General features: G+C 42.8%; 1 protein-coding gene across 1 annotated transcript in view; it reads right to left on the reverse strand.

The window, feature by feature from the left end:
- The window catches only part of psme4b (proteasome activator subunit 4b), a 33,058-nt gene extending 21,893 nt beyond the window's left edge, over positions 1 to 11,165 (reverse strand). The window contains exons 1-14 of the mRNA XM_070926913.1: positions 10,990 to 11,165; positions 10,126 to 10,266; positions 7,573 to 7,689; positions 6,602 to 6,646; positions 6,234 to 6,383; positions 5,418 to 5,481; positions 4,545 to 4,619; positions 4,328 to 4,450; positions 4,135 to 4,227; positions 3,683 to 3,861; positions 2,280 to 2,366; positions 1,405 to 1,591; positions 944 to 1,033; positions 220 to 284 (exon numbers count right to left, since the gene is read on the reverse strand). Coding sequence (XP_070783014.1) covers positions 220 to 284; positions 944 to 1,033; positions 1,405 to 1,591; positions 2,280 to 2,366; positions 3,683 to 3,861; positions 4,135 to 4,227; positions 4,328 to 4,450; positions 4,545 to 4,619; positions 5,418 to 5,481; positions 6,234 to 6,383; positions 6,602 to 6,646; positions 7,573 to 7,689; positions 10,126 to 10,266; positions 10,990 to 11,165 — 1,592 coding nt within the window. The remainder of the gene's footprint in view (positions 1 to 219; positions 285 to 943; positions 1,034 to 1,404; positions 1,592 to 2,279; positions 2,367 to 3,682; positions 3,862 to 4,134; positions 4,228 to 4,327; positions 4,451 to 4,544; positions 4,620 to 5,417; positions 5,482 to 6,233; positions 6,384 to 6,601; positions 6,647 to 7,572; positions 7,690 to 10,125; positions 10,267 to 10,989) is intronic.
- Positions 11,166 to 12,547: the final 1,382 nt, after the last annotated feature.

A 12,547-nucleotide genomic window follows, 5' to 3' on the forward strand; every position in this document is an offset into this window, starting at 1 on the left:
CACACACACACACACACACAGACACAAGCACACACTTATACACTTGTCAGGATGAAAATGTCAACAGCGTTACGGCAAAAAATCAAAGCGGCTGTTTTACGTGGCCAGCAGAGCCAGTGATGCAGACCGGTGCATTTCAAACAGAAAGAGATACGTTCATACTCAGACGTCCACAACAAGGTTTTTACAAAGTGACAGTTTGACTTAATTTGTCTCTACCTGTCCAGAAACTGGAGAACGAAGTCTTCAAACTCAGCTGAAGCAAAACACAGATCTTTCTCAATCTGAGAGGGAGAAGAAGAAATGATTGGTTAGTGTATTTGTATAATATGAGTTTAGTTTTACTCTGTATGTGAGCTGGTTTTATTCCATATATACTGAGCTCGAACTTTGGTTCACAAATATTCCAAATGTTAAGAAAAAAATGTAAAAGAATAGTTCAACATTTTGGGAAATACACTCATTCACTCTCTTGCATAGAGCTTGATGAGAAGAGCAATACCACCCTCATGTTTGTACGCTAAATATGAATCAGGAGCCAGGAGGCGGTTAGCTTAGCTTAGCATAAAGACTGGAAGCAGGGGGAAACAGCTAGCCTGGCACTGGCAACCTCACAGTGACGACAATACTCCAGTAAATTCCCCCACTTCATTTTTAAACTTCAGCCTTTGTATGGATAAAACAAACAAGCTGCAGTATAATGTGTTAACTTTGGACAGAGCCAGGCTAGTTGTTTCCCCCTGTTTCCAGTCTTGCTAAGCTAAGTTAACCGGTTGCATATTTGCTGTTCAGACGTGAGAGTGGTGTTAATCTTTTGATCTAACTCGTCAAACTATTGCCTGATTTATTCATGCCGAGTATTTTTGCTTTGCTTAACAGGTTGTTGGTATTATATTTACCTCATCTTTAATCTTTCATAACTAAATTGTTAATGTGTGTGTACCTCTGTGAGATCACTGTGTTGAGAAGGAGCAGATGAACAATCCACTAAAGGCACCAGAGTGGTGAAGGTAGCGATGAACTGGAACGTTATCTGGACAGAGCGACACAACGGGAAACAGATCAATTTACATCCTCTGACGTGATCAAGGCCTGAGTTAAATAACCCACCAGATGTCAGTGGAATAACTTTTTCAAATGTATTAATCCATTCTGGTGTGATGGATTAATGTAGTCTGGAGACAATGAGCACACCAAGAAAGAAAACCAATCCATTTTACAATCCAAGCAGAAACTGAGGCTCAGTAATTGCGAGTTCTTCAAACTGAGATACTCATTCCACTTTCAGGACTTATTAATGGGATAGACCAAAGTACGCTGGAAGGGAATTTAATCAGCAAGAGCTGTATTGTCTACTTGTCTAACAATTCTTCTTCATTACTAATCAACACATCCATTACTCACCATGCACTTGCTGAAGTCGTTGGGGTCCACCCCTGGCAGAGAGCCCATGAGCAGTGGGAGCACGTGCGCACGGCCCTCTGGGTAATGGTTGTTAGGGGAAACCAGGCTGCGAGCCATGCCAATCATGCAGCTGAGAGTGGCGGTGAGGGTGTGCGGCTCCGTCAGGGTCTCCATCGCTGCATAGGTCCTGTTATACACACGATACGAGGAGTTAAACAACAGAAGAATTGAAGGGGGGATGAAGAGGGAGAGACGTGAGGCAAAGGTACGGCGTGAGGTGAAAGGGACAGGTGCATGTCGGTGTTTTGAAAAGAACTGGAAAGTAATTATTGTAGTTTGGTCACTGATTTGATTGCACCGGTTGTGTGACACACAGCTTATGGAGGCAGTTAAGGTACTTTGAAACCCTTACCACCCAATTGCTGTAATTAGCCTCAAGATTTGTACTCCTTCTCTGAGTCATAACTCACATGATGAACATATTTTTAGATTCAGTGTGACTTACACTTCCTGAGGATATCATTATCTCTATTTCCATCGGAAATAAACGTCCTTCAGTCCACTTAGAAATCTAGTAATAGTTGTCATTACATCCGTGGGTACAATGCAAACAGGAACTGCTAGTAGCTAATTCAGCATATATTTAATTGTGCCAATTTGCCATAATATACACAAATAGCCTAAAAAACGGGGATCAAGTTGTAGCTCACAGCTCATAGACTCCATGGACACCAAAGCGCCCATAATTATGGGAACTGTAGTTCCAAAACCTAAAGCATGATTGTGGCCCAAATCAAAGTAAGACAAAGAATAATAATAGTGACAATGTTTTTTTCAGGCATGTTTCATGGCAGATATCTCACACAAACACTTACTTCTCAAGTACAGGCGGTATGGCGAGTTCTGGTGTGAGGAGAGCCAGGTTCTGAAGAGCGTAGGCTGCATCCGTACTGCCTGTTTTACTGCACATCACCAGAAGAGGGCAGATTAACTCACAACAACATACAGTACGTCAACAACAACACACACGCACAGGCAGATAATCACAGATGACCTGTCTTTGTCCAGATTAGACTTGTTGCTGCTGAGGCCTCCGTCTAGAAGTCACGAGTGAGACACAGCAGGGTTTGGACTCGTTAGATAACTTGCTGGCACTGATTCAAATGGCATGTTTACATTGCAACAAACCAGTAAACACTGATATGGTGACTTAAGTCAAAAACGGCTAAAAACTGGGCTACTATTTGACTGAAAATTATGTATTAAAAATAAATTATGTATTATACACGTCTAGGTTACATACAATTGTAGTTTTAACCACATTTCAACATATGTATTTTAATATAAAGCACCTCCTAAATACACACTAAAATAGAGTCATTGAAATGCTGTTGAAATAATGGTTACATGTATCCTAGATGTCTCCAAAACTTTCACTTCTCAGCCAAAGTTTGCCCTGCCGATCACCAAATTTCCTGCAGGGTTTTGGTAGCTGTGATATTTTGTGGAAAAAAGGACATAATTGTTGAGATTAAACTAATAACTAGGAAGCTGAAAGCCAAATATATATCTATTTGTGAACCAACATTCTGGCTCAAAAGATGGAGGTCTGGAGAAATGTTGGTCATTAAACGTTGGTTAACACCTACTCCCACAATGACACCTATGGCTTCTATTTCTGCTTGAATAGCAATAGTTTCTATCGGCCTTCCCACACGCTGTCTTTGTTTTTAAATGTCATCTCACAACCTATTTTTACAGAGTGGCTTCTCTTAATCTCTCTCTTTTGTTTGATTCTATTATTGTAATTTTACTCGTTCACTTATGATTTTCCACTATGTTGTATTAACATTAGCTGCTTAATTTGTTTTATGCTCTTGTTTTCAAGGCCTCTTATGTCCTATCGAGTTTTATCTTCTTACCACTTTGTACATCTTTGCTTTAAAAATGCTCTATAAATAAATCACTCGCTGAATAGCGCTGTGTCTTGTATTTGTAGTGATCCAACTGTCCATACCGAGGTTAAATTAATGCTCATCATGTCATGTCAAGTTTGGTTCACTACTTATTTATCTTATGCATGTATATGTGTACAGATATTTGTATTGACATGTATAGTGTATATCATATATGTATGCATATGTGTGTATATATAGGAATATGTGTGGATGGATGCATGTACAAATTCCTCTAATGTTGAAACATAGGTGTAACTATGCAAGATTACATAGAGAAAGGTTGTAGTTATTATTATGACTAACAAAGCAAAGTTCAGTACCTGAACATGGCCAGCAGGGCGGCGCCGATGAGGCTGCGGGTGAACCCCTGCAAGTCTGCATCAGTCAGCCTCTGACACTCAGGAACCAGCGTGATCCAGCTGGAGGCAGCGTGGCGTTCCCGGTGCACGCGGCGCACAACGCTCGCCGGGAGACGCTGAAGCAGCCGCATCAGTCGAGACTGCAGGCACACACACACACACACACACACACACACACACACACATTCAACATTAGCGTTATCATCCAGAGACACATTCACACAGTCTGCAGAAAACAGATCTGTGATATCGTTCGTTCTCCGGTAGTTGTGCATTTCATTATTGCGTTGTTAGTGCGAAGAGAGCCAGCCAAGTCCAGAATGACTATAATGACTGGTTATAAATCAAAGGAGTGTGACAGGAAGCAGCTGAAAATGTGTGCGTGTGTGTGACTGAGTGAGAGAGAGACTTACCTGCCAGCGACCATGATTGGAGGGATGGTAGAAGGAGGCAATGCTGTTGAAGAGGCAGGTCAGCTCCTTCTGTGCTGGGTTTCCTGGTCCCCCCTGCAGGAATGTAAATCGTTTAAGTAATTAAGCAGCTGCAATAAAAATATATATGTTTTTTAATGTGTTTTTAATGAGGAAAAGTCTGCAGGGTGTGTACCAGAAGCGCTGTGATCCACAACACCAAGTGCCCGATGTCATAGGAGTTGGTCATATACCGCGGTGCCACCATTTGACTGACCCCAACTGGAAGGTTCAGACTGCGCAGGATCCTGGTGAAGATCTGCACACACACAGCCTCACCTCACTCACATGGCCCAGCAGTCCACACTTGTATATATAACATAACACATAACATAATTCTGCTAATGACTCACTGTGGGAATATACGGGGTCCAGTCCACGTAGCCGATGTTATCGTTGGCGAGGCGAGCAAACAGGTTCACAAGGTGCTGCGAGACAACAGCAGACACAATCACAATCACTGCGAGTACAAAGAACATTCCCAGAAGTGAAGGCTGCCATTCCAAGAATTAAATATAGCCACACACAGAGATGTTCAAGAGGAGAGAAAGAGTGCACAGCCAGGCCGCTTTGGGCCAGAAGGGTGGATGAAAGCAGAGCGGAGGCACAAATGGAAAATGTTATCTGCATGTCGAGTGGAAACCACCAGTACTTCAACAACATTTCAACATTTCAATCATCGTCATCAGGAAATGTAGAAAAGCGTGTCAATCCAAATTATCCATTTTTAGGAAACTGGAAAGCTACGTGATTCATTGCTCAATCATTTAAAAATATTTTTTAAAATCCACCACTTGGACTTGGATGCATTCAATAATACTTTTTCTCCACAGGCAGTCAGGCTGTTGAATAGCTGACGCTCCCACTTGTAAATAGTATGTATGCAATGTTATATGTGAGTGCACTGTGTATGTGGTTATGTGCATTGTTGTGGGCTTTAACTGTTATGGTATGGATGGTCTGTATTTATTATTAACACAAAGTATGAGAGAGCCGGAGCACAAGCATTTCACACATTTGAACTCAGTGTTGCAGATTTATATGGACATTTGAGAGGTGGAATTTTCATTAATTTTAATTTCATGTCATTTCGCTGTGGCATAAAGACTTTAGCTTTCAAGCCAGGGAACAGTTAAGTGTCAAATAGTTTAAGAATTATCCAAAAATACCTGAAATTTTGAGCGTGTATGTGTGTGTGTGTGTGTGTGTGTGTGTGTGTGTCTCACCCCTTCCCAGCTTGGCTGATTTTGCACTGACGTCCAAAGATTCATCAATTCATCAAACCACAACCTGAAAACACACAAAAAAAACCCACCATTATATTCACACCCACTGACACACACACCTGAAGCTGAATTCCCCTCATCTATCTCCAAATCCCCCAAATATGAACTCACTCCCACCCTTGCAGATTCTGGAGGAGACCGAGAAAAACTGAAAGGGAAAAATAGAGTATTAAAGATGATGTATTGTGGAAACTGTGCGGAAACTGCTGATGAATCCAAGACTAAATCCAGACAAATAGCTTGCGAAAGAGTGAATCCACTGAAGAATGCAGTGAACGCTGTGAAGAGGCTTGGTAGCTGGAACACAACCATGGAGGGTGCGGAGGGAGAGAGGGGCAAAGGTTTTCCAAGGAAGCAAAATATTAGAAAAACAAGGAGAGGGGGAGCGCTGCTAATGCAAGAAGAACATTATTTATTGAAACTCCCAGGTGCAAAGGTGTAAACGCTTACAGAGCCTGAAAATAAGGTTGTACATGACATGCACTCTTGCATGGTCACAAGATCCCACCAAAATAACCTAATGAAGGTATTAAGATTTATCAACAAATTTAAAGATTGAATTTCCATCGAAGGAGGAAAAATGGCAAAAAAGCAGCATATTTTACCTTTTTCTGCTGGCAGAGATTGTTCTATAAATAAACAAAGGGTGCTTTTGCTAAAACTTTATAAACCCTTTGTGCTAGCTCTGGACGAGACAAGCTGCACTTGGCGTATAATCCTGTTTCTAAACAGAGCCATTCAAGTTGGCCCACTTACTGGAAGCCCTGGCTGTGTTCCTCAGGGGGCATGATGGTGGGCAGGAACAGCTCCATGTTGCTGATGGCCTTCTGCATGACCACGTCAAACACGCACAGCAGGGGGCGCCACTCATCCAGCATCTCCTGGGTAGACGACGCGGGGAAATACCTGGGAAATTCACAAGAACACACACACATACACACACACACACACACACACACACACACACACACACACACACACAGAGCAAGGACAGACGTGAGCACAAACAGATGCAGACAAGCAAAGACAAGTATACACAGTGATCTACAGTACACAGCTCAACCGAAGATCAAAGCAATACATTATCTGGTGAGCAAATTATGATCACAGAGGATGAGACTTACAGTCTGCAGCTTTTGATCAAAGCCTTCAAAATGTGGTCCACTGAGCTGCAAACAAGCAGAGAGAGGAGGTGTGTGAGTGTTTATGAGGGAATTCTGCTTGTACTGTCTTGTGAGATCCACGTGTCCCCACCAAGGATAAAAAGAAAACCTTCCACATTTCAGGCTGCAACGAGCAATTATTTTCATCATGAATCAATCTGGTGGTTATTTTTTTCAATTAATCTTTAAGTCAATAAAAAACAGTGCCCATAAAAAAAGTTCACAGAGCCCAAGGTGACATCTTTGAATTGCTTGTTTTGTCTCACCAACGACCCAGAACTTAGATAATCGGTTCAGAGAAGAAACCAGAGAATGTTTGGCGTCTTTGCTTGATAACTGAAAATCCTTCACCATTAAAAGTTTCAATGAGAGCCAGGTTCTCTTTTGCACGAAGGCCCTGATCCCAATTTGCCAATATTAAACCTGTTTAATAATAGTTGACCTTGTTTGCAGTCCAAGATGCTTTTTCTGGGGAACATATCCAGCTCCCTTAATATATCCATGACAGTCTCATCTGTTCCACGGGAACAACTGGGGCCTTGCTAAAGGGCACCTCAGTGTGGTGACCTTCTGGTCGAAAGCCCACAACTAATCATGATCATCAAAGTTTATTTTCTGTCGATCAACTTATCGATATTGATTGTATTGTATTTTGTCACCTTTTTCCCGCCTGTTTCCTGTCTTTATGCTAAGCTAAGTTACCTGGCTGCTGGCAGTAGCTTAATATTGACATGAAGGTGGTCAATCTAACTCAGCAAGAGAGCAAAAAAAAAGCATATTTATATATAAGCTATATATGTTTGGGCAAGCAGTAGCTCTAAAACTAAAACAACAGGGTATAAAACCAGGTAAATTGATAGGAAGTACATATACAGTAAACCAACACAGTGTTTCTTCTCACAACTGGTCAATGTAAAGGTGAAACTTCATACTTGGGGAACCAGATGAGTCCAAGGTGCTCCGTTTTGGAGTAGACGACCCTCTCGTACAGATCATAGAGCGGTCGCCACGGCAACTGTAGGTCATCCCTTGACAGCAGTTCCTTCTTCCTGTTTGAAAAAGAAGTAAATTATCAACTGTCTGGACCATTTAATAAGGATTTTGCAGGACTTTAATCAGGTTCTATGATATTCAAACCTTTGGGGAAAAAAATGAAAACCCTTGTCAATACAAAATGACGGTAATAATGTTGAAGTGGGAAATTACAGGGTGTCTGAAAGAGTCTGTAATTGTGGGAAAATGAGTCACTGCCTCGCGGACTGCGCTCAACTGCCAACTCCCTGACATGTCTGCAAACACAACGCTGTGATTCTTTATATTCAATAAAGCAGAACTGGACTGACAGCTGCAGACATTAGTAATTTGCAGGTGTGGACCCTGCTGGTAAAGTACTCACAATACAATCTCCTTATAAGGGACTCCATAAAGAGGAATGAAGGGGGTTTAAGATCTGAAAGTAGACACAACCGGCTATCTGCAAGCTAACCACGCAGTCAAGTTACTTTTTGCTATGATTCTTGATTTTTCAAAGACCCTGTTAAGCTTTTAAATAGCACGGTAACTGGTGTGCAACTGATGAGTTCTTCATAAGCTTAAAGCAAAGCTGGTTTTTCATGTTTAAAATCCTGCTGAGAAACTTTCACTTCGCTTTCTTTGTACTCTCTCACTTTGTTCTTTGTAAAATCACAATTTTTACAGGAATAAACCCCACAGAAAGGTTGAGTGAGGAATATGCACAGTTTCCACAGCCTCAGATCCCTCTTGTCTCCTCCTCTCTCATTCATCTAACAGCTATGGAACAGACTCTCATTGGGGAGATTTGAAAAATGAAGGGAAGAAGAGACAATTGGGGAAATGACGGTGAAATGCGAGAAAAAAAAGAGAAGCCTATTGAGACCTGATGCGTGATGTTGAGTATCAAATTCATCTCTCAGCTGCAAGACCTGGCACTTAATATATGGTTAGCCCAGATCTTTCTCTTTTCATCTAATGGAAAACACTCAGACAAATGACATCTACATTAAGGTGTTGCTTTGTGATGGATGTGAAAATTGTGGAAACAATTGGAGACAAATGGGAAGTGATGAATGTGACTGTATTGGAGAATATCCTGCAGTCGCCGGAGTAGTGACAGATCTGATTTGAGAGACAAAAGCAGGGAGCGACGATATAGGTCAGGACTTAAAAAGTAATAAATGTACTGTTAGGCCAACATACCTCATTGTCCTTTTTACTTACTACGAGTGTGTCTGCATGATTGCATGTGTGTGTGGGTGTGTAACTAAGTGCATTTACTCAAGAACTCTACTAAGAAAACTGTCCAATTTTAATGTACTTGTATTTTACTCAGATATTTCCATTACATTCCAGATTAAATATTTTACTTTTTACTCTACTACATTTATTTGGCAGCTTTTCAGCTTGTAAAATATGTCTAGTTGGGGCCCCCATGTCACTTTCAGAGGTCTATGAGTTGTTAGTAGTTCCACCAAAACATAATTTACCTCCTACACTTCTAAGATGGTTTCATTTAAATAACTGCTCGAGGCATTAAGAGGTCAAACTATCCAATATTTCTCAAAAAAAGATGAGAAAAAGGGGCAAAAAAACAAAAACAACTGTGTGTAGAAGAACTTCTGTCATCTTTCCTTTTTCACATTAACCATATAATAACCCCCTAGACGTATTTTGAGACCATTTAAGGAGCCCCAACCTCTACTTTGGAACCATTGTATATAAAGTAGTTAAAATTAGCTCCAACCAGAAAATATGTTATCATCTATTATAACACTCACTGCACTTTTCTGACTACTTTTATTTTCTATCGTTAAAAGAACACATTTAGAGGATTGTGCAGCCTTCACGCAGGTATCTGCTTTCTAAATCACTTTTGTTTTTCTTTCTCAGGTCTGCAGGTTGTTTAAAGCTCCAAAATGGCAGCCTCCCAAATGGCAGAGAGGTAAGTGAAAAATCCACTTTAACACGTCATGTGTATTGACATCAGTATACCACTTGTAGCACAGTGATGTTTACCAACCGGGCTGCTCTCTGATCTCATTATACTAAAGGATACTGAAGGGCAAGAGAGGCCGATGCTGGGGAGTCCAGCTTTCTGAGGTCTCACTAATATCACTTCCTAGACTTTTAGTATTTCTCTCAGTTTTTTACTGTGCTGTGCTGCATAGTATAACCCATTCATCCATCCAGAGCAGGCTACTCAGACATGTTTCTCCCCAGCCACCTACTCCAGCTTCTCCTGGGGGATCCCGAGGTATTCCCAGGCCAGATGGGATATGAAATCCCTCATGTTCTGGGTCCTCCCCGGGTCCACAGGGAGCTGTCCAGGAGGAATCCGGATCACCACCTCAACTGGCTTCTTTTATAAATGTGAAGGAGCTGCGGTTCTCCAAGCCTCATCCAGATGTCTGAACTCAGATATCCTTTATACTTTTGAGTATGTCTGTGTGTGTTTGTGTCACACCCACTTGAGAAGCTGAATGAGGAGCCTGGCGTAGCTCTGCATCATGTTGGGCTCCAGGTTTGGCAGCGTGACCAACTCGTAGAGCAGCTTGATGAAGAGAATATGGTCCTCTTTGCTGAACCTCCGGCCGTACAGCTTCAGAAACCTGGGGAGGGGTCATAGGGTGAGCGGCTGATCACTTCCTGCTTCCTGCATGCTGACCCATATCCTCACACACACACTAAATACACAGCAGCCCACTTTCTCAATATGAAACCTTAACTAACCTTGTTGAATCTGAGCCGATGCCAAGTGGGCAAAGTGAATTAAAAGCCTATTTAAAGTTAAAGGGCAGAACACGCTGCCCTGATATTCTCTGGAGGCAGACAGGGTAGCTCAGGAAGGTCAGTAGCACCACGTGGTCTCCTCTTTAAATACTCCTATGGCACTGATATTTCTGGCACTTTATTACCCATTTCTTTAAGTGCAATAGAATATCTGGGTTTTAAAGTTAACATTTATTATAACTGTGGCCACCTGTAAGGAAATACTGACACATTGCACGGTGTAATTCAATATAAAAGCCCTGTGACAAATATTATTGCACATTTATGAAGCTTATTAACTTAGTTTTTGTTGTTACTGTGCCAGAGAGGTGTTCATGCAACTCTGTGTTACTTTATGAGGCTGTGGGTTGTGATTTTGTTGGACTGTTTGCAATGTGGGACAAAATACACTCAGTGAATCCAATACAACAACCTCAAAATGACCTTAGAGCCTAAATGAACCGCTGTATAGATCATTATTATGAATCCCAAGTGACTTATAATGGGTTTAACTTGTTGTTATATAGCTTGTACCCGGAGGACAACCCTGCAACAGCACTTACGAGAAGAGTTTCCTGGACCAGAAGGCGACCCCGGGCCACAGCTCTCTGAGGACGACAGCTCTGGACAGGTTGGCTTTGATCTCCGCCAACAGCTCCGTGGCCTCCCGGTCCAACCGGTCAGAGTAAGGCAGCAGACCGTTATACACGATCTCCTTCTGAGGGATAAACCCAGCCATATCAACATCCACAGTCATGTCCCACTGATAGTCTGAGTCTCACTTTCCTGCTGTATGCGCTGCGTAAAAAAAGGTTAAGAAAAACGTCTCTCTTTATCTAATGAACGTTGTGCCTTCTGGGGAGTGCGCTGCTGAAGTTAGTGGGCATAATCCGCCGTGTCCAGCAACCGGGCGGAAGGCAGGCGATCACAGGGGAAAGTATGTCACGCTAATTGAGCTGCGCAAAGCCCTGAGCGCAGAGGGCCGCTTCCGCTCTGACCTGCAGTGTCAGGCGCTGCGTCACCTCTCGCTGCACACCTCGCAGACACCCATGCAGGCCCCGCGCGCGCGGGGCGTAGGAGGAGGAGGGAGGGTTCGCGAGGTTAGTGCACTCGCCGTGACGCGCGATAGGAGGTCGAGCAAAATGAGTCGCCCACAGGTAGCTGGAGAGGGTGCAGCACTCTGTGGCCAGGCTTTGATTTCAGCACCACTGGGCCTAATAAGAGGGAGAAGGCTTTGATATATGAAGCCTTTCATGTGTGGTGGACTAGGAGGAATCCAGGAAGGCATCACTCAGGACTACAAATCCCAGAGAGGCGCGATATCCGTGCGTGTTGCATGCTAATCTGCAGAATAATAGGATGATCTGATAACTGGATTAATGCTCCTCTCCTGTTCCCACAGTGGATCTATCTATCTATCTATCTATCTATCTATCTATCTATCTATCTATCTGTCTGTCTGTCTGTCTGTTTGTCTGCCTGCCTGTCTGTCTGCCTGTATTACTTTATCATGCCACAGAAGCATTTGTTCATCTGAACACAGTGCCAATAAATTAATCAATGACAGTTACTAACAACAGGCCGCTCATGTTATCCATGTCCACCCTTGCTGTCCTATGACACCTTTGGCTCCCGACCTTCTCTATTCTTGCGTTACTGTGCACACTTCCATGTAAATCCTTTTACTTTAAGCCCATGTAATTCTCCGACCACTAGCATGCTTAGAGTAGTGCCGGCAATTGCAGGATGCTGGCCTGCCTAGCCAGTAAGGTTGCTGCTCACAGCGACGGCTTAGAGCATAATGCAAAAAGCCCTTTGAGTTCTCTGGTCTGGTTACCTTCAGAGAAATGGGGCAATTGCTGCAGCTCCACCTCAGCCTTTCTTAAGCCGCCTGTCTGATTGCATAAAGTGCCCTGTTTCTCAACCTTGCCTCAACCTCACTAGCGGTTCTCCTAGCCCTGCAGCCTTCGGTCAGTTTCACCTTTTTGAGAGCCGAGTGCCCTCTTTAAAACTGTTTTCTCTCTATGAACACAGAGGACGACAGACAGAGTCTCAGACTTCAAGAGAGATCCCAGAACAGAATGTGCCTTCCACACGGCATATCAGTCCAAGAGTGTCCTG

This window comes from Enoplosus armatus, chromosome 20 (assembly GCF_043641665.1).
Source record: "Enoplosus armatus isolate fEnoArm2 chromosome 20, fEnoArm2.hap1, whole genome shotgun sequence".
NCBI classification, from domain to species: Eukaryota; Metazoa; Chordata; class Actinopteri; order Centrarchiformes; family Enoplosidae; genus Enoplosus; species Enoplosus armatus.